At 35.7% G+C, this 26,953-nt stretch overlaps 1 protein-coding gene across 1 annotated transcript; it reads right to left on the bottom strand.

The window, feature by feature from the left end:
• LOC120080960 (ribosome-inactivating protein luffaculin 1-like) lies at window positions 1-26,953 on the bottom strand. The gene is given in 7 exon segments (XM_039035642.1): window positions 1-65; window positions 68-244; window positions 247-450; window positions 7,484-7,565; window positions 7,631-7,705; window positions 26,678-26,739; window positions 26,887-26,953. Coding segments are annotated over 7 exon segments (732 nt in total).

The following is a 26,953-nucleotide window of genomic DNA, read 5'->3' on the forward strand; positions in this document are numbered from 1 at the left end:
TTACGCTCCAATAATCACAAGGAATGCAGCAGCAGCAACGGCCGAGTCGTAATGAAACAAGCTTGGAATCCAAGAGGAATTTTCTCGTGATTTTTGCCTGCAGCGATATGAAGCCTTTCGTAATTGCCAAAGTATGGAAGTGTAATGCTTGTGGTTCCTTTGAATACATATTGAGAAGCAAATTTAGCATCAGATTCATTGAAAAAGTAGGAAGTTGTGTTGACAAGATATTCCATGATATAGCGTTTGTTACATCTATAGCCATTGTGATTGATTTTGCATCGTAATTGGAGAGTTTCATTAGTGTGTACCGATTTGTGCCGGCAGCAGAGCCGAGTAAGAGAGTTATATTGTACACTTTCGTGTTTGATGGAAGAGTGTTTCTCAAATCTTTTATGAACTTGCTGTACGATGAGGACGTTGAACCCGATAAACTGAAACTTGCATCGCCTGCAACAAAGCATGAACCTCCAAGAAAGAAGCCCAGAATTAGCAGTGAAAGTACTGATAATCTATTAATCTTTTTCTCACTCTTTTAAGTTTTTAGATGCCATTGAACCATCTAGACATAGGGGTAGCTCTATAGGCAGCTATGCTACAACTATTTTACCTTTTGTATATTACTATTCGAGTCGAGGTGGTTACATGCGAAGTGGTATATTCTTTTCGTCTATGAATATGATGTAGGGCATAGATATGAAATATCAAGATATATTATTTGATCAAAGAGTCATGTCCTTTGCTCCATTGCAACTATTAAGAGTTAGTGGTTGCATGACGAAGCGATATATCCTTTCATATGTGGATGTGATCTAGACCATACATATGGAATATCACGATCTGACTCTAGAGATATATTTGACTTTTTTTTTTCTCATTTCAACTATTCCAGTCAAAGTGGTTAAATAATGAAATAGTGTATCTTTTAGTGTATAGATGTGATTTAGAGTAAATATGAAACATCACAAGCTAAAATTTGCATATATGTTTGAACATACAATCTCAACACTTGCTCATTAAATTTTCTTAAATTCATATTTTATCTCTCACTTCAAATATTTAGAGCTATTCGAGTAAAAGAGTATTCTATTAATTAGAATCTTTTTAAACCTTTTCTTCTGTGTACTAAAATAGAACTATCAACTTCATGTACATGTTATGGTCTAATTAAATGAGGACAACTATTTTCAATGGTTTGTGGTTTTATGAATAAAAAAAAAAAAAGAAAAAAAAAAGTCAAATGAACTTGAATCCAAAGTAGACAATATCATATCATTACCAAAATATTTGAAAAGTCACCAACTTTAATGGTGTCTAGACAATAGCTAAAAGTAAATTGTCTATATTATATCTGAAGGAACCATTGAAGGTCCTTGAGTAAAAGCATGGGATCAGACCAAATATCCAAAATTTACAGAACATAAATTTTACAGCAAAAACATACAGATTATGCATTTAAAAGATAATTGTAGCATGCTTAAAAGGAGAGATTACAGACAAGAAAAATGATTGAAGAAACCTTACTCTTGAGGAACTCTTCTTCACGAGATTCCTTCTCTGAATCTTGTCACGAACAATCTGGAACCCTCAATCTTCAATAAGGATACCACCACGAAATTTACCTCTGTATTCTCTAGGTGAGAATCTAAGAGTTTTGTGGGCTCTGGCTACTTTGAAAGAGAGGGATTTTGAGAGAGATGAGAAAAAGAGATGAGATACAAATTATCTTCTGAACGTTTCTATGTATATCTTCTTGTGAAAAACCACACCACGAAGAAGAACAACTTCCCCCACTACCACGTTTTAGAGAGAAAATAGGGGGAGAGTAACTTCCTCCCAAGATGATTTTTAAAATAAAATAAAATAAAATAAATTATTTTCATAAATTAATTTAATATATATATTTATATGATAACTACCTTATCATATAATATATATTAAACTATATATTATATCAAATATGACACATAACCTATAGTTTCTATATTGTATCAAATACAATATAACCTATAGTTTCTATTCTCTCACCAATGACATTTAATATAAATCCCATTTATATGAAATTTAATTATGTTAATCAAATTCATATAATTAATATTTGAATCATATTCAAATATTTATTTCCTCTCAAATAAACTTTATATTATAATGTATTAAAATACATTATAGTAATTATATCATATATTATTAGATTAAATTAATTATATCACATATAATTAATTACCTCAATTAATTTGAATAATTCAAATTAATCCAAAAATTGATTCTCATTAATTCCCGTTGAGCTATAGAGGGGATCTCATGGACCTGTAGCTTGAAGCCTCAACGGTACGTGAATAATTAATTAAACTTCTTTAATTATTCACCATCCGTTAACTATCAGACACTCCACTAAAGACCGACACCTGCACTCTTTGTACTACAGATTTATTTCTGTGTCCATTGGATATAATTAGTCAACAGTACGATGACCCTTCACAAATTGCTCGTAAGTACGATTGGACCAAAATTACTGTTTTTCCCTTATAGTTACATTTAACTCCTTAAGTACCATCGATCCCTCTAATGAACAATAAATCATAGTCCAACTATGACCAAACCTCTCTCAGGCCAGGAGAGGGTGTGACACCACATTGTTTAAGCCTTGAAATCAGCTCTTAAGGGAGCAATTTATCTACTTGCCCCGATATTAGGGAAGGAGTGAATTTCTTCTTTTGTAGCTGTGTTTCTAGCTCCCAATCAGACGAATCCTCAAAATAGTAGACTTGTTGAGTCGGTGATCTAGTCACTCTCACCCATAAAAATCAAAAGATCGCCTTCATAGGTAGGAGTTCTCAACTCACTCAGGATTCAGGTCATGTTACCTATGGTCATCCTAGTGAAATGAAAGTCTCTATTATGAATGACGTTATATAATGAGACTAGTCATTTTGTGGTCCAATCTTATACAAACTCCTTTGTATAGAATATTCCCGCTCACATGTCTCCACATGAATGATTAGGATCAGATCATTTGTAGCACTTTACAACAATTGTAACATTTACAAAGCGGACCATACTATAGTGTCACAAGGATAAGGTATCCAACCTTATCTATCTACTACAGACCATTTAGGTTATCGCTTAAACATGATCCACCTATATGTCTCTACATACATGCTTAAGCTACAATATAACCTTAAATGTTAGTTTATTGGTTTGTGGTTAATGCAACTAATTTTGAAATAAAACATCACATATTTTATTACATAAATAAAATGTTTGTACAATACAATTACAAACTATAGAATCCTATGAGATTTAGGGTATCAACCCCAACAATATCAAGAATAATTAGTATAGAAATATGAAATAACTGAATCAAACCTGTGCTAGAATTGTAAATTACATAAATCGAAAATACAATTTAAAGAAAGGTAACTAAACCCCAGGCATTACTACAACTTTCCACAATCTAACCAACTTCCTCTTTTAAGGATAGTTGAGTCTTAACATCCTAGACCTTTCAATAATAGTGAATTAATATGGTGCAAGCACATGCATCAAATTATAATATAGTAAAACGACTTTGAGAGACTGAATATCATCTTTAGGAGACCAAATTCACAAATTTAGTGTAGTTATTGAAAAATCATGTTGATTTTATTTAAGGATTTGAACTTAGATGATGTGATTTTTCAAAATTTAAAGAAAACAAAAGTAAAACAAAGATTGAAAGCAAGAAACATAGGAGTTCAAGGGTGTTGATTCTATGGACTGTCGTGTCAAATGATATGTATGTAAAACAAAGATTGAAATCCAAGAAACTTATTTACTTCATTAAGTTATGCAAGGTTTTATGGACTATTTTGTCAATGACATGTATAAGTCTAGAAACTTTTTTTTCTAGATTATTTTGTTTCAAAAGCAATATTTTCTCATGCAAACTTAATTGATTTCTAATTTCTTGAAGCCAATTAAGAAGCTTGACATTAGGAATAGCTATGATCAATTTTTATTATTAATTTAACTATTCGTATGATAGATTAACAATGATCCAATATTATAACTCATGGCTATAAAAGAAGTAACTTTTCTCAAAAATAAAATTTGAATTAGTTTTTGATAAAATTTAGTTCAAGTACTCAATTTTAGTTAAAATTTACATACATAAGATACTTCATAGCACAATAAATACTAATAACTTTCATTCATAATCTATTCTATTTAATAATTTCATCGAATAAAGTTGTCGTCTAAACGATACATGCTAGATAAAGTAGTGAATGTACCAACAACATAAGTTAGCCCTCAAAATATAAAATTTAGCCCTCAAAATACAAAATTCACCAAGTGTTCAAGATTATATTATCATGTAGTTGAGCTTTCATTGTTGGTTCTTTTTTCCTCCGGTAAGGCATCATCTCATTCACCTACATAAATTTATATTATATTTTATATATTATAATTACGTAGAAACCAACAATAGTGAATATTAAGCAAACATAGAAAATGTTTAATAGATATAGATAAATAAGCAAAAATAACATACCAATGGTCACTTTATCAGATGACCATGCTATTGCACTCCCCAAAGCTTCTTCAATACACATCATTTTTGATGTAGGCCTCCATAAATATGCATTGGGTTTGTTTGATACATAAAACCATACTCTAACTGCATGTGGACCAATAGGAATATGATGAACAAGAGAAGTTGGATTACTAGAAGACTATTGTCCTTCTACAACAATCTCTCCCGAGTCGTACCAATCTAATAGCTTGCACTTAATTTGACTATTCTTATTGATAATCTATCAAAAGGGAAATATGAGATATTATTATTAGATAATAATTTGTACCATATTACAAATAAATTTACCGATGGAGAAGATATTGGAAAAGTTGGAGGAATGTTTGTTGGCTTAGGTATGCTTGCAGTAATATTTATGAAAGTTCCTCACTTGGTTCAACATATGATAATTTCATAGGAAATAAAAGAGGAGTTAACTGAATAAAAAAAATACATGTAAGTTATTTAACGAAAAAAGATTACCTGTTTCTGTGATGTCTTTAATTTATTATTTATTTCTTTAGTCTTGATTTACTTCTATCTTGCAACTACTTTAACCTAGGTATATATATGAAATGTTCAACCTCAATGTATAGGCTAAGAGGATATTCTCTCCCTCAATATGTTTGTCTCTTCCACTTCTCTCTACTTCATCACAGAAAGAACTTCACAATCTTTAGAATGTAACCTTCTAAGAGCCAACATGCTTGCTCAAATGGTTAGGCATGTATACCTCACCTTATGGGTTATAGATTAGAAATCCCACCTCCTTATTTGTGATATAATATTCCTCAAGAAAATAAAATGAAGAAGAAAAAGTAGAAGAAAAAACAAGATGGCTAGAGCAATCCATATGAGAGAGACGTCGCCTCTCATCTTAAATGCTTCCTTTGAATGAAAAACAAATGGGAAGAAAGCTCATATGTCCCCAAATCACATCAGATCTACCTTCTAAAATGCAAGCTAAGAGACAGGAAGACCCCACCAAAGTAAATGAAACATGGCTAGGTTGAGAATTAGGTTTTTAGTGGTTCACAAAAGTGTTATCTCAACCTTATTCTATCCCATGTTTATATATACTATCCCCAACCAAAGCTTGGTTCCCTAGACCATCAAACTACAAGAGCAAATGCTACAACCATTTTGTGAAGAAGGTCACCCTCAAAGGCTGACTTTAGTCATTAATTACCAATCTCAAATCCGATCTCCTCACACAATCTAGAAACTAACACCCACTTAACGAAATGAAGAACCATCGTCACTCTCCCCTTCCAATAATATGGATAGGGTAACTTGTCAACAAAGGTCCAGATACTTCCATTCAGACAAATATAACTAAAGCCAAATAAGATTTGGAACACTTGGAACTAAGATTGATGGATTCCGATGTTAATGTCTTTAGACTTTCAATAAGACTATATGCAATCTAAAGTGGCCACCTACTTATGCTAAAATTCTATCGAGTTTACTAACAACTAAATGCTGTAGGGTCGCTTGTCCTGAGATTGTCAAGATAGGAGAAAGTTAGTGCACATACTCATATCTACATCTATATAATATTCACTCAAATTCACAAGAAGGGTACACTATAACCTCCAAGTAACCGTCTAATGAATTAAAAGAACAGCATATCAAATTCTCAAACCAGAAGTTACATGATCTAAAAAATGCCTTCTCATTCTTCTTTTTACATGCTCTAAACTAAAATCATAATGCAAAACCCACTTGAAATATTAGATTCGAAACTCAAATCAGAAAATGTCAATATTGTTGTTAACAACCAACCGAATGAACAATACAAAGACGTGAAAACGAAATTCATATTTCACTCTATGCTATTATCAGGAACTACCATAAAAGATTTGAAACAGGTCAAAGATCTTTTGAAATGAGAGGTTGAAATGAAATATATGGGAAATGCAAACAGAATACTTGGTATAGATATTAAAAGAGATAGAACAACAAAAAAACTATGCATAGATCAAACCCAATATTGTGAGAAATTAATAAAAAGATATCATATGATAGAAGCAAAAGCAATTAGCACACCTATAATACATCATTTCAAACTATCATTAGAAAATTCACCCAAAGAAACAGATGTTGAGCATTTAAGGCTAATGTCTACAATTCCCTACTCCCAAGTTGTAGGAAGTCTTATGTATGTAATGATTTCTACAAGGCCGGACATAACATATGCAACTAGTTTGGTCAGTAGGTACATGGCCAACCCAGGAAAAAGGTATTGGGAGGTTACCAAGTGGATTATGAGATATCTAAAGGGCATTGTGAGTGCTAGACTACTATTCCAACAAACTTTTGACACAGAAATAAAATTGTTTGGCTATGTCGACTCAGACTATGCAGGAGACCTCAACAAAAGAAGGTCTCTATCTGGTTATATCTTCTTATATTGAAGTTGTATTCAAAGTTGGAAGGCTTCACTGCAATCAGTGGTAGCCCTTACCACTGAGGCATAATTTATTGCCCTATCATAAGTAGACATTTGCCTTAAAAGTTTACTACAAGATTTCAGTATACAACAAAATACAGTAAAGATATATTGTGATAATCAAAGCATCATACATCTATCTAAACATCCTCAATATCACAATCGAACAAAACATATAGATGTAAAATATCACTTCATATGTGAACAGATTGAAGAAAGGAAGATTGAAGTTGTGAAAATACATACCTCAAATAACGCTTCTGACATGCTGACCAAAGCAGTGACCCAGTTCATACTCCAAAATTTTTTGGATATCATTGAATTTGAGCTACAAGACAAAGGATGAAAGGGAAAGTTTATCAAAGAGGAGCTGAATCTAGATAAAGTTCATTTCAAGGCAAAGATTTTTTGAGGAAATGTATGAAATTAACTTTGCATGTGGTTGTAACTACTTTATAAATCTTACATATAAAGGATACTAGCTTTAGATTTAGAATGCACAAATAAAAAAATAAAAAAATAAAAAATTCCAGACACTAATCTATACTTTTCTTCCGATCTCTGCAAAAAAGAAATCACTTAGCTCCTCCGTGGATGTAGGCCTCTGTTGCCGAACCACATTAAACCTTAGTGTTTTCTTCTTCTTCTTCTTCATCTTCATCTCCGAGCTCTGCTCGATCTTCATCTTCTTCATCAGCTTTCTACAGATAAATTGACAGAGTTTCCCTTGTTCAACTCTTTCTCTCTCGTTCTCTCTCTAATATGAAGATGAACAAAATGAAAGGGTTAGTCACACTGAAAGCAATCAGATAGAGGATAGTGGGTTAGTGAGATCTTGGCCATCAATGTATAAGGCTGTATCTGTTTTTCACATGGATTGTGCTTTTAGCCATCAGTTTTTGAAACCAGTGGTTTTCAGCTCGTGGTGTGGATTTCTTTTCTAGTTTTGGGCCTCAGTGTGTTGTAGACAAGCCCAACAGAACCTTTTCAAAATTTTTCCTATATAAGTTGATTGATGAACAAATATCCCATATGCTAAATACTCAATTTGTAAGCTAAGGCATTTTTTTTTTCGAGATCTTTCATATCAAATTATTTCTTAAGATATTGTAGTGCCTTTGAAAGTCTTCAAGAGTTCCAATTATATTTAAGTCGTCAATATATAGTTATAATAAAAAAAATATAACTAAGATTTCTTTATAAAAACACACGAACATATTAGATTGTTTTGATATCATTCTTTCAACAAATATCCACTCAAGCAATTATACCACATTCGTTCTGATTGTTTCAATATATATAATGACTTCTGTAACTTTATTGAATATAATTCCAGAGAATTTGATTTATATGTTTCAGACACCTTAAATCCTTCTAGGATTCTCATATAAATATCATTATTGAGATCCACATAAATAGAGATCAACTAAGTGTTCTGATGTACAACAGATATGTGACCAATGCCCAGTCATTCCGCAGCGGAAGCATTTATTTTCAACACTTTTTAAACTCTTATATTGTAGAGCTTTTCCTTTGTGATCAATATTTTGTATGGTTATTTTGAAATTTGAATGCTTAGAATGACCACAACAAAAATAGTAATTATTTCTTCCTCTACCACGATCATGACCTCAACCACAACCTCAATCACGATTATTAACATGAAGGAAATCTAACACGAGGATTTTCATGAGCAACAGAAGGGATCGTTCCAAATTCTAATCCGATTGAACACAAACAATTACAGTCTTTAAATGGAAACTAACAGGTCATGCATATACAGAAATTACAGCATGCTACCATAGAATCAAGGGATAGAGTATGCGTACTTTGAAGAACCATTCTTCATGTATCCCTCGAACAATCTACAATGCGTCCACAACAACACTTGAACTCAACGAATAGAAACACTAACAGCATGAACAATGAATACTGAAAGTGTAAAACAACATGCAGCAGAAATATCAAGGATCCATAAGCTTTCTATTTCACTAATTTTAGCAAAAACTAAAGCATGCTCTTCTAAAAAGAATGGGTTTTATGAACATACCTTTGATGAACTCTTCAAGATAATGTCTGTTCAGCTGTCGTCTGCCCTTGTTATCAACGTGAACCACCTCAAAGCCTTCCTTACTATGCTCTTGGAGCTTTAGGCAGAGTTATGGTACTCAAGAATAGCTTGAAGAAGTGAGGAAACCAGAGAAACTCACAGCAGCACAGACAAAGAAGACAACTTCTTCTTCAGAGAAAATTCTTTCGAAATTCTATTCATTATCCTCTTCTCCCATAACTCCATTCTTCTTTATATAATAGATGAACATGCAAAGTGATGGAGTACATGGCTTGCAGTTGATGATTGGAGAATCAAGGTCAAGAAGATAATGTATTTTGTGAGAGCACAAAGATGATGGTAATGGGAAATACCCATTTTCCATTTTTGTCCAATCATGCAAATGATTTTCATTTTCTTTTTAAAACCAAAAATGATATTAAATCATTTTAATTCAAAATTTGATTTTCATAAATTAATTTCACAAATTAATTTAAAATAATAATTAATTTAATATCAAATATTAAATTAATTTTTGCACAATAGTCATCTTTATATATTTAAATCATATTTAAACATTTATTATCTTGTTTCGTTTAATTTGAACGTTCAAATTAATCTCTCAAGCTACCCTAAAGCTTATCCATTTACGAGCTAGTAGGGGGACCTCGCGAACCTATAGATCATGGGCTCCAACAATTCGAGATTAATCGGCTAAACTCATTAGTCCGATCTAACCCCTATTCGTTAACTAATGAGATACTTCACTATAGCCCATAGTTGAACTCCCCTCACTATAGATATATTATGTCCACTTAATAACCATAATCCGTAAGTCAATTCTTCACAGCTTGTTCGTAATCACAGCTGTCAAAAATATCGTTTTACCCATTTGACTACATCTTGTTCCTTAAGTTCCTACTAATCCTCTAATGAACAATTATGATTCATAATCTCTATGAATCAAATCTTTTCTCTATAATGAGAAGGTGGGGCCTCGATTGTTCAAGACCTGGATTCAATACTTAAGAAAACAACCTATCAGCTAACCCTAAATAAGGTAGGAGTGAATTCCATCTTGCAAGGCTATGTCCCCAGCTATTCATCCGATCTTATCCCCAAAATGGTATGCTTATTGAACAGTGTTGTTAGACTACTCTCACTGTTTGTAGATCAAAGGATAATCCTGTACAAACAGGAGTTCATAGCTAGCTCAGGATTAAGATCGAGTTAACCTAGGTTATATAATAAATGAAATAGTTAGTTTTAACAGTAAACGGTCGTTATAAAGAAAAGTGATTATTTTCGTGGTCTAATTTATATGCAAACTTATTGCATAGGATGCCTTCACTCTCATGTCTCAACATGAACGATTTGTGGATCACATTGTTTGTAGCACCTTACAACTTCTTGTAACAACTACAGAGTGGGTCACATCCAATAGTGTTACCAGGATGAGATACCCAATTTCATCCATATACTTATTAGATCATTTAGGCTATATACTGTCAACTTGATCCTGTTTATGTCACTACATAAAGTTACAACATTCAAACTATAGCCAAGGATGCGTTTATTGGATTTTCATAATAAGATGCAAAATCAACAAGTCATTTTTATTGATTAAATAAAAATGTTTAACACGAACTGCAAGTTATAGGACATTCCCAATAGAATACAACCTCCATGAACCCAATCGAGTCTAACTCGATTCACTAACTAAGTAAAGATACTACCATAAGTGTTACCTTGGTATTCTCGGTGTGAGAATCAAGGAGTTGTGAGCTTTGTATGATCTTGGCTTGAGGAAGAGAGTGGAGGTCTACGATCGAGAAAGTGGGAGATAAGAAGCTAGTCTATTACATAGACAATGTACTCGATCGTTTAGTAAATGAAGTCTATCGTATAGACTTCGTTACACGATCGTTTACTCTCTGTCAACGCTATCACTTAGTAAAACTTTTTTACTTCATAGCTTTTTCTGTAAGTACTTTTTGAATGAGGTAACTACTAATTTTGGAAAAAGTTTTTTACCTTTATCTTAAAACTTCAAATAATCTTCCACTCAGTCGGTTATTAGAGAAAAATATATAACCAACTTATCATATTATCTTTATAACCTATAATTTTAATATTTCATCTCATGAAACATATAAACCATAATTTTTTTTCTATTTTATGGTACTTGATATAAATCATATTTATAAATATTCCTCCAATTAATGTATCTAATACATCACCACAGTTATATCATATTAATAAATTTTCGTCTTGTTAATTTGAACACTTTAAACTAACCCAAAATCTGATTCTCAACTTGAACCCATTGAGCTACCAAGGGGACCTTATGGACATGTAGCTTGAAACTCCAACGGTACGTGAATAATTGACTAAATTTTTTAGTCATGAGATCTACCATTCGTTAACTATCGGGCACTCTACTAAAGACCGACAGCCGCACACTTCTCACTACCGATATATTTCTTTGTCCATATCAACCAATCAATAGTGCGATAACACTTCACAAATCGCTCGTAAGTATAGTTTGGCCAATTTACCATTTTTCCCTTGTAGTTACATCTAACTCTTTAAGTACGACTGATTCCTCTAATGAACAATAAGTCATAATCCTCTTATGACTGAGTCCTGTCTTCCAAAGAGAGGGTGTGGCCATTATGTTCAAGACCCAGAAAAAGCCCTTAAGGGAGCAATCTATTTACTTACCCCTACTTTGGGGAAGGAGTGAATTCCGTCTTGTGTAACTGAGTTCCCAACTCCTCAATCAGACAAATCTGCAAAAAAGGTAGGCTTGTTGAGTTGGCAATCTGACCACTCTCGCCCATACTAATCAAAGGACCGCCCTCATAGGCAGAAGTTCCTAAAACACTCAGGATTAAGATCATCATCTATGGTTGTTTTAGTGAAGTGTAAGTGTCAATTGTCAACGGTGTTATATAAAGAGACTAATCATCTCGAGGTCCGTTCTTATACAAACTCTTTGTATAGGACACCCCTGCTCGCATGTCTCCACATGAATGGTCAGGTTCAGACCATCTGTAGCAGTTTACAACACTTGTAAATATCTACAAAGCGGGTTGTATCCATAGTGTCACTAGGATAAGGTATCTCTCCTTTATCCTTATACTACAGACCATTTAGGTTATTACTTAAGGCATGATCAACTTGTATGTCACACATACATGCTTAAGGTTACATGAAATAACCATAGATCTTAGTTTATTGAATATGAGTATATGCAAATAATATAACTCTTATTTTATTAATAACAATGTGTACAAACTGTTTACAAACTACGAGACTTCGAGAGAATTAGGACACCAATCCCAACAATCTCGCACTTGTCCTAATGCCTTGGGAGACTAATGTACAATACATGAAAAACTAGTACAATATATAATAAACTAGGACATACTCTATACCCAGTATCATCTCTCACTTGCCCTAGACAAGATGCCGCATGTCCTATAGACCCAGACTCTCCAAATGACCCTAAAAAACTTTAGCCATTAGAGCCTTTATAAACGGATCAGCAACGTTGTGCTCTGACGCGATCTTCCTTACTATCACATCACCGCGATGCACAATCTCCCTAATCAAATGATATTTCTGTTCGATATGCTTGCCTCTATGATGACTCCGAGGTTCCTTTGAATTTTCCACAACCCCGCTGTTATCACAATAGAGTGTGATCGACAAAGACATATTTAGAACAACTTCCAAATCTGTAAGGAACTTCCTAAGCCAAAGAACCTCTTTAGTTACTTCACAAGTGGCTACTTATTAAGCTTTCATAGTGGAGTCCAGGATGCATCCTTGTTTGATGCTTTGCCAAACTACAGCCCCTCCATTCAGAGTGAAGACGGACCCTTATGTCGATTTCCGAGAATCTCTATCTTTTTTAAAGTCAGAGTTTGTGTATCTTGTAAGGATCAAACTCTTATCTCCATACATGAGCATGTAGTCCCTCGTTCTCCGAAGATACTTGAGGATCGTTTTGACCGCCGTTCAATGATCTAATCCTGGATTGGACTGATAATGACTGGCAATCACTATTGCATAGCAAATGTCAGGTCTAGTATATAACATTGCATACATAAGGCTTCCAACAGCCGAAGCATAGGGAATTCGTCTCATTTCCTCAACCTCTTGAGGTGTCTTAGGATATTGTTCCTTAGACAAAATAATTCCATGCCTGAAGGGTAATAAACCCCTCTTCGAATTCTGCATCTTGTACCTGATCAACATTTGGTCAATGTACGATGCCTGTGACAAGGACAACCTCTTGTTCTTACAATTCTGAATGATCATGATCCCTAGAACTTACTGCACCTCTCCCAAATCTTTCATTTGGAATTGGGCAGCTAGCCAATTCTTAATGTCAGTCAAAAAATCTACATCATTTTCAATGAGTAGGATATCATTCATGTACAGTACCAGGAAAGCTACTGAGCTGTTAAGGATTTTCTTGTAAACACAAGGCTCATCAACATTCTGATCAATGCTGAATGATTTGATCACACTGTCAAATCTAATGTTCCACGATCTTGACGCCTGTTTCAGCCCATAAATGGACCTATTAAGCTTGCAAACTCTTTGCTCTTGATCTGAAACAATGAATCCCTTTGGTTGAGCCATGTAAATGGTCTCCTCAAGATTACTATTCAGAAAGGCAGTCTTGATGTCCATTTTCCATATCTCATAATCATAAAATGTGGCTATGGACAGGAGTATTCTGATAGACTTCAACATGACAACAAGTGAGAATGTTTCCTCATAGTCCATTCCCTCGACCTGGGTATAACCCTTTGCCACGAGTCTAGTCTTAAAGGTTTACACCTTTACATCTACACCTCATTTTCTCTTGTAGATCCACTTACACCCTATAGGTTTTACCCCATCAGGCTGATCCACAAGTTCCCAGACAGAATTAAAGTACATAGACTTCAGTTCCTGATTCATGGTTTTAATCCACTCATCTTTGTCAACATCCTCCATTGCTTGCTTATAAGACAATGGATCCTCGACCCCATCATCAGAGATGATGTTTTGGGCTTCAGTCAAACCCATGTAGCATTCCGGTGGGTTTGCAACCCTCCCACTACATCGAGGTAGTCTAAACTCTTGAGATGGTTGACTAGATGAACTGACTTCAACAACTCTTGTTGATCTATCAGTCTATTCAACAACTCTTATTGAACTCTCAGTAGTCTCACTAGAAATCCCATGTAAAAAAAGCTTGGTTCGTGGTTTATGATCCCGAATGTGGTCTTCTTCCAAGAAGTAGCATTTTTCGACACAAATATTTTTTTCTCACTCGGATCATAGAAATATCCACCCCTTGTTTTCTTGGGGTAGCCTACAAAGAGGCAAACTTTCGAACGCGGTTCCAATTTCTTGGGGTTAGCCACAAGCACGTGGGCCGGACATCCCCAAATTCTGAAGTGGCGTAAACTACCTTTATGGCCTCTCCACAGCTTGAAAAGTGTTTCAGAAACATTCTTTGAGAGAACGTTTTTCAAAAGGTAACATATAATCTCCACTGCAAATCCCCAAAATGAGTTTTGAAGATGAGCATAACTCATCATAGACCGAACCATGTCCATTAGGGTTCTATTTTTCCTTTCTGATACACCATTCTGCTGAGGTGTACCTGGGGCTGAGAGTTGGGACGTGATTCCATGTTCTATCACATAGTTTTGGAATTCAAGGTTCATATACTCTCCACCACGATTAGATCTTAATGTTTTTATCTTCTTACCTAACAAGTTTTCAACTTTAGCCTTATACTCCTTGAACTTGTCAATTGATGGAAATCTAACACGAGGATTTTCATGAGCAGCGGAAGGGATCGTTCCAAATTCTAATCCGATTGAATACAAACAATTACAATCTTTAAACGGAAACTAACATGTCATACATATACGTAAATTATAACATGCTACCATAGAATCAAGGGATAAAGTATATGTACCCTTGAAGAACCATTTTTCAAGTGAGCAATCTACAATGCATCCACAACAACCCTCAAATGCAATGAATAGAAATACCAAAAGCACGATCAACGAATACAGCCTCCACGAACCCAATCAAGTCCAACTCGATTCACTAACTGAGTAATGACATTACCACAAGAGTTACCTTGGTATTCTCGGTGTGAGAATCTTGGAGTTTTGAGCTCTGTATGATCTTGCCTTGAGGAATAGACTGAAGGTCTATGATCGAGTAGACGATTGAGAAAGTGGAAGATAAGAAGCTGGTCTATTACATAGACGATGTGCTCAATCGTTTAGTAAATGAAGCCTATCGCATAGACTTTTCTAATCGATCATGTAGTAACGATCAACTGAATGACTATCCTATAGTCAACTCTACACGATTGTTTAGTCTCTATTAACGCTATCACTTAATAAAACTTTTTTACTTGATAGCTTTTTCCGTGAGTACTTTTCGAATGAGGTAACTACTAATTTTGGAAAAACAATTTTCCTTTTATCTCACAGTTACCATAAAACTTCCAATACCCTCCCACTCAATCGATTATTAGAGAAAAAGAATTAATTATCATATAATTAATTTATTATAAATAAATAAAATAATGAACTTATCATATTATTTTTATAACCTATAGTTTTAATATTTCATCTCATGAAACATATAAACCATAGTTTTTTTTTTCTATTTTACGGTATTTGATATAAATCATATTTATATCAATTCCTCCAATTAATGTATCTAATACATCACCACAATTATATCATATATAATTTATTTTCTTTTTGTTAATTTGAACACTTCAAACTAACCATAAATCTGATTCTCAACTTGAATCCATTGAGCTACTAAGGGGACCTTATGAACCTATAGCTTGGAGCTCTAACGACACATGAATAACTGACTAAACTCTTTAGTCACGAGATCCACCATTCATTAACTGCTAGGCACTCCACTAAAGACCGATAGCTGTACTCTTTTCACTACAAATATATTTATGTGTCCATATCAACCAATCAATAGTGCAATAACCCTTCACAAATCGCTTGTAAGTACAACTAGGCCAATTTATCGTGTTGCCCCTATAGTTACATCTATCTCCTTAAGTACCACCGATTCCTCTAATGAACAATAAGTCATAGTCCTACTATGACTGAGTCCTCTATTCCAAAGAGAGGGTGTGACCACTATGTTCAAGATCCGGAATCAGCCCTTAAAGAAGCAATCTATCTTACTTACCCCTGCGTCGGGGAAGGAGTGAATTCCGTCTTGTGTAACTGAGTTCCTGATGACATGCAGAAATGCATGTAATCTTAGGCCTTTTATTTAGAATAATGAGGGCTGTAAAGCATAATATGCGACAATTATATTAGGAATTCATGAGCAAATGAGTTTGTAGTGTTCAACATTAAGAATCTCGGCTAACCCATTATTATGCGTTATTATGCGTTCAATTGTCTATTTTTGTAGCTAACGCAGGAAGTGGACACAAAAGTGGAAGCCGGGCTATCGCATGCAGAAAAACTCTCCATCGAAAATGCAAACGCATATGACCAACACATAGGTGTTGCGGTAATCAACCGCATGCGTCCATCGCATAGAAGTTGCGATCGTCAAGCGATTACGATCATCGTGTAGAAGTTGCAGTATCAAGCGAATGCGGTCACTGCTCAACTGCGGCTACACGATAAAGCATAATAGTGGGATCACCGCAAGGTCGGTGGAATGAGCGCATCAACGCATCTCTCAGGAAAATAAAAAAATGATGTTGACATTTCACCTACCACGCCGTTAGCAACAGAGATTTAGAAAAGGACTAACGTGTCGCGGATGTTAGAATCACAGCAGTCTATAAATGCTGTCGACGATCCAAGCTCTATATATAGAAGCCGCTGAGTAAAATTTAAATTTATCAAGGGTCATCCCTACGATCCAGACTAATGCTTGAGAAGAAAGCTTGAGAGTTGTTCATCTTCTTCTTCCATTCCGAGTGACGACCGGAGCCTTTGGCTGGAGCTAGATCTCGAGAGAGTCAGCTCCACCGCCCACCCATGGCACCACTGGTAGCCTTGACACACATCTGCTGGAAGCAAGACATTGCTTCCAACTGGTCATTTCATTTTTTCTTCTTTCCTTATATTGTATTGTATTACATTTTGGGATTAAAAAATTAATACATTTTGTGTGTTCAATGCATTTCTATGTTTCCTTCGATTCCATATCCATCTTTCTTTACTTAGCATCATTAACTTTCATTGCATCACTTAGTGAGATTGCTAGAGTATCGCTTACTTAGTCATGTGGATTAGAGATATGAAGCATGTAGCAAACCACTGAGAGGTGTGCATTGCGTGAGTGTGTGAGAAAACCTTATTTGCTTAGTGTGAAGCTGTAGCAACGTCTGTCTATAAGCAGACGCAACACTTGTCTATGAGTAAAGTTAGGAATAACTAATTGCCCGGGAGAGTAAGTGGTTGGTCGCATTAAGCAATGTAAGCAAGTATTCACTAGAGATAGGAATAATCTTACATCATCCAAGTTCATGCGGTTACCTTGTCTTATGAGCGTATCATTTATCATTTAGGCATACTCGAGAGAGTAATATAAAATGCAAATCTGAGACTCAAGAGAGCAGATTGGAACGTATAAGCAAGAATGGGGAACTTAGAGATAAGCTCCATTTGTTATTACATAGCGTATGCACCCTATGGATAGGATATTGCATGCGTCTAGTAGTAGGATATGGTGGTATACGACCATCTCGCTCATGCGATGAGAGCACGTGAGCGGGTTATGGAGGTTTAGGCAGGCATAGGCTTCTCGACACTATCGCATATACATTGCATGCATCCTAGAATTAGGCTCAAGTGTGTGTAGCATGATCACATAGCTTGCGTTAGCTGAGGTTACTCTTGCGGTGAAGCTCATTGTTGCAGTCAAGACATCTCAACATTTATCTATTTTTCCATCCATTTACTTCCTGTCAATAGTTGTCGTGTCTCTACCTCTCACGCATATTCTCATTGCGTTGTCTGTTAGTTAGGAGTAGGAGTAGTGTTAGCTTAACAACCCCTCCATCATTCTTTTATTCAACCACCACATGCACATTACCACATACGTCTAGCAAAAAGTCCCTGAGTTCGACCTCGGATCACCCGAGAAACTTGCGTTCGTGTTATACTTGGCGTGAGCGTAAGAAAATTTGTGACAGGGACACATGGTCATCGCATACATTCGTTAATTAATAGGTCATTCCAACGTCTGAGCACTGACCTATGATAATCAACGCATACACTAAGAACATGCATCACATATTATGTTCACTTAATTTTAGTTATCAAGTCCTTGACGATTTGATAATTTAATTTTTCGTCATCAAGTTTTTGGCGCCATTGCCAGGGACTTGGCAGCTAATTGTTTGTTGATTTTTGTGTCTCTACAGGTAACCATTTTATCTTGGGAGTATTGTAACTTGTGGGACCAAGTTGCTAACAATATTGAAGTATAGGTGATGCGCCGAAAGCCAATATTGACCTCAAGGTAGAAGGGCAATCAGTCGCATGAGCTGAAGGTAATTCTAAGCACATGATGGCCGCATGCGCGCAATAATTGCCGAAAATTCCAAAGGTCAGGACGAGCTTCTTGACCCAAGCAGTTGAGAGCCATCTCCTACATGGAAGACTCCTTGTGGTGACAACACTCCAATTTTTCCAGGGACGTCTTCTACTCTATCTTTACCTTGCTTTCTTAGTTTAGTTTATTTTTATTTTTTATTGTTATTTTGGACATGCAGTTGCTTCCTTGTTTGTGGTGTGTTTTCTCCTTGTAGATGCGAAGAATAATTCTCCTCGATGCGCAGTATAACGTAAATTTTCCTTCCCTCCTTCAACGCATGGCTTCGATCGAGTGGATTCCAATGCATGATCGTATGCGGTATCTTGCCTAAGGTCCTTCCTTGTTATCCTTTATGCATTATCCTTTTGAAATTCTCTTTTCCCGATTGCGCTCATTTGTGATGTTTCTATAATGGTATGGATAATTCACCACATCCGTTAACTAAGCATAACAAGGCTCACTTTACTTTTAATAGTTTTTTCAAGTTTTGAAAGTCAGTTTTATTATGTGCAAACCTTTGCTCAAACGTTTATTACCACCCTGTAAGTTTGTTTTTAGCTTTGCGGTGAGAACGCTGCCAACCTCTAAGTTTGGGGGTGGCAGCGGTCTCGGGAGAATTGCGTTCATTACATTGCGGTCATACAAAAAAAAAAAAAAAAAACAGAGAGAGAGAGAAAAAATATATATTTTGAGAATAATAACTCCACTGTCAATGCAATGGGGAAACCCATGTTGATAAGAGTTAAGTTGTGAAAGGCACTCACCCATAGATGGATGTCCGCATGACACACATAGGGGCAAGCCAAAACGAAAGTGAGTTGCCAGGATCAACGCATACGCGCAACTCCTCTGTCCGACGCAAGCCAAATCAAGCAAGACAAGAGTTAGTTGAATATGGAATGCAACCAAAGTTGGATGCCCGCATGACACACGTAGGGGTAAGCCAAAACGAAGAGCATATCCAGGTTCAATGCCACATTCGAATAAGTCACCACAAATTTTTGAAGTGTTTTGAACGAACGCATTCTCAAAAGCTAAACACAAAGTTGTGGTGAATGAATAAAAAGTTTTTGAGCAAAGGCTTGCCGGATTTAAATTTAGAAAATATCTTTTGGAAGAATCAGCCAAAGTGGAGGAGGGGATTGCGGCGATGGTTAGAGGTACGAGGAAATTATATTATGAAAAGCTGGTCATCGCAAAGGAAAGTAAGAAGGTGAGTTTAGAATTTCTTGAGTATAACGCATGCTTAAGGACAAGCATGATTCTATGTTTGGGGGTGTGATGACATGCAGAAATGCGTGTCATCTTAGGCCTTTTATTTAGAATTATGAGGGTTGTAGAGCATAATATACAGCAGTTTTGTTAGAAATTCATGAGAAAATGAGTTTGCGGTGTTCAACATTAATAATCTCGGCTAACCCATTTTTATGCGTTATTATGCGTTAAATTGTCTATTTTTGTAGCTAACGCAGGAAGTGGATGCAAATACGGAAGCTGGGCTACCGCATAGATGACCGCATGTGGAGAAACTCTCCATCGCAAATGCAAACACATACGATCAATGCATGGGTTTTGCGTAATCAGCCACATGCGTCCATCGCATAGGAGTTGTGATCGTCAAGCGGTTGGGTCATTCTGTAGAAGTTGCAGTATCAAGCGAATGTGGTCACTGCACAATTGTGACTACACGATAACGCATAATAGTGGGATCATCGCAAGGTTGGTGGAATGAACGCATCAACACATCTCTCAGGAAAATCAAAAGATGATGTTGACATTTCACCTACCACGCCGTTAGCAGCAGAGATTTAGAAAAGGACTAACGTGCCGCGAATGTCAGAATCAGAGCAGTCCATAAATGCTGTCGGTGATCCAAGCTTTATATATAGAAGCCGCTGAGCAGAATTTCAATTTATCCAGGGTTATCCCTGCGATCCAGACTAATGCTTGAGAAAAAAGCTTGAGAGTTGTTCATCTCCTTCTTCCATTCCGAGTGACGACCGGAGCCTTCGGCTGGAGCTAGATCTCGAGAGAGTCAGCTCCACCGCCCATCCATGGCACTACTGGCAGCCTTGACACACATCTGCTGGAAGCAAGACATTGTTTCCAACTGGTCATTTCATTTTCTCTTCTTTTCTTATATTGTATTGTATTACATTTTGGGATTAAGAAATTAATACATTTTGTGTGTTCAATGCATTTCTGTGTTTCCTTCGATTCCATATCCATTTTTCTTTACTTAGCACCATTAACTTTCATTGCATCACTTAGTGAGATTGCTAGAGTATCGCATACTTAGTCATGTGGATTAGAGATATGAAGCATGTAGCAAACCACCGAGAGGTGTGCGTTGCGTGAGTGTGTGAGAAAACCTTATTTTCTTAGTGTGAAGCTGTAGCAATGCCTGTCTATAGGCGGACACAACACTTGTCTATGAGTAAAGTTAGTAATAACTAACTGCCCGGGAGCATAAGTGGTTGGTCGCATTAAGCAATGTAGGCAAGTATTCACTAGAGATAGGAATAATCTTACGTCAGCCAAGTTAATGAGGTTACCTTGTCTTATGAGTGCATCATTCATCATTTAGGCATACTTGAGAGAGTAGTCTAAAACCCAAATCTAAGACTCGAGAGAGCGGATTGAAATGCATAAGCAAGAATGGGGAACTTAAAATTAATACAGTTATGAAAGTTCAGGATTTAAATGATACAATTATTAGTTTGAGGTTTAAATTGATATTGTCCCTAAAGTTCAAAATTTAAACCGATAAAAGTATTAGTTTAGGATTTTCATTGATACAATCCTTAAAATTTAGGGATAAAAATTGTTATTTATACTTTAATTTAATATATCAGTAGCCATTTGGGAGAGGGGTACTTTGAATCAATAATTGGATATTTTGTTATTTTTCACTAATGGGCCATTTTACAAATGAAAAATCTGTTTTCATTTTTTTTCAAAACTACATTTTTAATATGTTCATTCTTCTAGTGGTTTCAAAATTTAGTTTTATAAACATGACTCTTAACCTATTAATTTTTTTTTTTATTTTGCTATCTAATTTTTTTGGTATGTTATAGAAAACATGTGTAAATAAAATAAATGGTAAGAAAACAAACAAAATTTTCAGAAACTAGAAACTAAATAGTTATCACAAATAGTACTAAATTCAAATACGTCAAAATCAATTTTAGTCGTTACTATGGGAAACAAACAAAAGTATTTGGTTTCGACCACTAAAATGATAAATAGAAATTTGTGCGAATTTGAAGGAATTTTAATTAGAGGAGGCAATAGATACTTTATCACTTTTATCAATGATATTTCAAAATATACTCTTCTTTATTTATTAAAAAAAATAAAAGTGATGCTTTTGAGAATTTTAAAACATTTCTCGTCGAAGTTGAAAATCAATTTGGTAGAAAAATTAAGAGAATTAGAAGCGATAGAGGTTGAGAATATGAACCAATTGAATTCAATTATTGTGTTGAATCATTAGAAATAATTCATGAGACTACTCCCCCATATTCACTTGCTTCTAATGGAGTTGCAAAGAGAAAGAATACAACTTTAATTTGTTTTATGAGTGCTATGCTACTTACTAAATTAGAATCACGTGCGCATCTTTGTTGCTTCCTTGGATACGGAATCAAGCACAATGGTTTTCGCTATTGGGATCCTCTATGAAACAGACTACGCATATCTCATTATGTCATTTTCTTGCAGCATACAATATTTTCTAGTATCTCGACCTTTCATGAATCTCTTTCAGGTCGTCCTTTCTTTCTTCCCAATGAGTCCGTTAATCTTTTTCCTTCATCTGCATGTTCTCGTGATATTAAGCTTAAGCAATCTGAGCTCATCTCTGTTGATCCCGATACATCATCTGTCTCAACTGTGGAGTCTAAACCGGCTCCTGATCCTACTTCTCCTATTTAATGCTCCACTCAGGTGAGGGCACCTCTCATTCACCTTCAAGATTTTTATTATTTTTCCACTATCAGTTCCTTGGTTGAACCTACCTCTTTTCATGAGGCGAATACTAACCACCTGTGGCAACAAGCTATGAGTGACGATATCCAGGCCTTAGACAAGATGCACACATGGGACTATGTTAACTTACATCCTGATAAGAAGCTTATTGGTTCCAAATGGGTTTACAAGATCAAAACTCGCTCTGATGGTTCTATTGAACAATATAAAGCCTGGCTGGTGGCTAAACAATACTCTAACGAATATAGGATAGATTATGAAGAAACCTTTGTACCTATGGCCCGGATGACATCTATTCGGATCTCTTAGTCGTTGCTGCAGCCAAACAGTGGCCTTTGTTTCAGATGGATGTCAAGAATGATTTCCTTAATGGGGCTTTATATGAAGAAGTCTATATGCAACCACCCCGGTATCTCTCAACCATCTAAGAAAGAGTTTCTTCTTCGTCATGTGTTGTATGGTTGAAACAAGCCCCGTGGGTCGGGTTTGCAACGTTTAGTTCCACCATTATTCAACTTGGGTTTACGTCGAGTCCTGATGACACGACACTTTTTACACTACCTTGGCGAGCACTTTGAGATGAAGGATTTGGCGTCCCTTAGTTACTTTATTGGTCTTGATGTATCAATGAGCTATGCTGGCTATTCATTGTCTTAAGCGAAGTATGTTTCAGACTTATTGGTGCATTTCAGGATCACTCTACTACAGCCCCGACACCACTCGATCCTAATGTTCGCCTGACTCAATTTGATGGCGTTCCTCTTGAAGATGCCACGCTCAACCGTCAACTTGTTGGTAGCCTGATTTACTTAGCAGTGACTCCTCGACATTTCGTATGTTGTTCATATTGTAAGTCCGTTCATGGCTGCCCCTCAAACTATTCATTTTAATGTTGTTCTTCATATTCTTCGCTATGTCAAGGACACTTTAGTCCATGGCATTTAGATTTCATCCTAGTCATCCCTGGTTTTATCTGGCTACTCTGATGCTGATTGGGCTAGTGGTCTTACTGACTAGAATTCTACTTCAGGCTATTGTTTCTATCTTGGCAACTCTCTTATTTCTTGGTGGAGTAAGAAACAGAGTGTTGTCTCTCGCTCGAGTACGAAGTCTGAATATCGTACCTTGGCTGATGCCATGTCCCAGTTATTGTGGCTCTGATGGCTTATTGCTAATATAAGAGTTCCTAGCTGTCTGCATATCCTTTACTGTGACAATCGTAGTGCCATCTAGATTGCTCACAATGATGTTTTTCATAAGGGAACCAAGCATATTGAGAATGACTGTCATTTTGTTCGACATCATCTTTAGAGTAAAACTCTTCTTTTACGAGCTGTTTCTACTACTGAGCAACCTGTTGATATTTTCACCAAAGCTTTATCCTCTGGTCACTTCCTTCCACTGCTTAACAAAATCAAGTTGATTCCTATGTTACCACCATGAGTTTGAGGGAGGGTGTTAAGTATGTAACTATTTAGACTTAGTCTTTGTGGTTAGGACGGTTAGAGAGTCTTTAGGGGGGTTGGTTGATGTTTCTTAGGGTCTATTCTTAGCCTTAAAGTATATTTATATTCAGCATACTTCTTTGTACAATTCAACTTGTAAAATACATTTGCAATAAAAGATATGATGTGCTTTAGAATTGACAAAAATAATATGAAAAAGAACAAAATAATTCGAGTGATGGAAACAATTTTTTTTAAAAATATCGGGCGAGGGGGCCCATAGAAACATACAAAAATTTACAAAAAGGAAAAAAGGACCACACACTGTCTCACAAGAGATGATCATTGGTGGAGCAGTTCTAGTCTTGTTCTTACAATATCAGTTCTAGTCTCACAAGAGATGACCATACACTCTCTTTTTGTGCCGCGTGCCAAGTCCTTTACCAGCACAACCTATTTTCCACCCTTTCACATTATCCTTTTTCTCCTTACCGTTCTATTTGGGAGGGAAATTGACGGTCTTCAGGGAGGCCTACTAGGGAGGTAGTTGGTTCACACTCATTTGTCGACCTAGCAGATGTGAAACATCCGTCGTTTGAAATGAAGTCAGTGATAGAGGAGGAGTATCAGTTTGTTCGGGAGTACTTACAGCCCCCATGTCTGTCATTGTAGATGAAGAGCCCTCCTCTACTGTGGATGACTCTATTTTTGTCGGAGAAGTGGATGGGTTAGATGTCTCGGAGCTCGACATCCACGTTGCGGATGGGTACTTGAAAAAGCTCTCATATTCGAAATCTAAAGTCCTAGCTAACCACATCTTTTTGCTCTCACAATATGGTGTGTTTGAAGTGTAACTTTTAATGAACTAAGGTGGTTGTATATATAAAGGGTAAAGTGTGATTTAAGGGAGATGAAAGGGCACCATTAATCCGATTAAAAATCTTATTGCCGTTTCAACTGTAAAGGTAATGATAACAATATTGATACGAAAATCCTAACGAATTGAAATTAAGAACCCTTTTGATATGAGAACATCTAATTCTCGATTACTAAAACCTCGAAATCAACTCAATTTTAGCCTTAAGGATGAAGTTAAACATGGATTACCTTAAGATCAAGCTATTGAGACACTCCACAAGATAGAACAAGTTCCCAAGCCCAAAGATTGAAACACTCCACAAGATAGGATGATCAATCCCACTTGAATGTTCTTAGCATCCAACTCAACACATTAATTGCAAATTAAGAAAGCTCTCTTGGCTAGTCTTGAAAGAAGCACAAAAGCCCAAACTCAATTCATCATAAAACTTCCTCCTAAACGAAACCTTAATGACCCATCATAATTCATAACAAAATTACAAAAATACCCCTACTTAATATGTCATAAAATGGATAAAATTAGAAATTACTAAAATTACATCAAAATTATTTAAGAAAACATAAATAATAATTTGATGCATGGGACGGTTCATATAAATATACTCATACGTGTGGCCTTCCGACAACTAACACATAATGTGCTTTTATGGCTAAATTTCACATTACAATCACCGTTACCGTTTCTTACGCTTTTGCATCAATAGTGTTGGAGATATGTTGATTGACTTTATATTTTTTTAAGGTTACATATGGTGGATTTTGTAGTTGTCACAAAATTAGTCTCAACATCTATCACTGATAATATTATTTCCTGTAGTATATTTTTCTTTATTTATCTGGAAAATTTCTACAGATTTATGTCTAATATTTTTCTTGTTCGAGCTACAACTTATTATTTCCAAACGAGGATTTTGTTTCATTTCATGGCTACAATTTTTAAAAGTAGAATAATGGTTTTTCTTGTAGAGTTTTTGCATTAATTTATGATTTGAAAGTGTTTCTATTCTTGGTGGCCAATTTGTGCAACATCGACGTTTTTGATCTTTACTTGCTATATTTCGCCGGGTGACTTCATTGTGTGTAAAGTGCAAGTCCTTGAAGATAATTTCTATCTTAGGGGGTCCCTAAGGCATTATTGTTGAGAAGGGATTATCGGTATTAGGGGAACCTATGACTTTATTCTTTTTAGAAGGAGTTCTCTATCTTAGAGAGTATCTAAGATTCGTCATTGAAGGGAGTCACTGAGTTAGAGGGAAGATAATATCACTGGAGCAGAGTTTCACACACTGTTAGAAACCGAAGTGTTTAACACTAATATTGACATACTTAGAGAGAGCCTAAATGGTTTCAAGAGAAGTCTCACATCTAGGAGAAGTCTAGTTGATCTGTGAGATTGGGTTCTACGTGAGTCACTGTTGTAGTCATTGAACTACAGATAAGTACTACGTTATAATTGCATGACTCTTTAATATCAGTGAATTATCTTTCCCGAGCATATTGTCGCCCAAAAATAGTCGGATTTCATTGAACTAGGTTACCAATTTCTATGTTGCTTCACTTGTTTTCTTACTGTTAGTATATCTGTTGTTACAGTGCTTGTGAGTGCTTTTCGTTTAACATCTGTGGTTCGAGGGACGTGTCGTCCTATAACTTTTTCAATTGGTATTAGATCAGCTCACCTTTACCTCTGATGCTTTGATCATGAATGAAATCAAGGAAGGTAGCTCCACCACTCGTTCTCCTATTCCAGATGGAACAAACTATTCATACTGAAAAGCTTGAATGATTGCCTTTCTGAACTTGATTCACAGTAAAACTTAGAAGACTGTAGTTACTTGTTGGTCTCATCCAACCACCAAAACTAATGATGGAAAGGAAATCTTGAAACCTGAAGTACAGTAGTCTGAAGCTGGAGATGAAGCATCATTAGGAAATTTTCGAGCATTGAATGCCAT

The sequence above is a fragment of the Benincasa hispida genome, chromosome 7, assembly GCF_009727055.1.
Source record: "Benincasa hispida cultivar B227 chromosome 7, ASM972705v1, whole genome shotgun sequence".
NCBI lineage: Eukaryota > Viridiplantae > Streptophyta > Magnoliopsida > Cucurbitales > Cucurbitaceae > Benincasa > Benincasa hispida.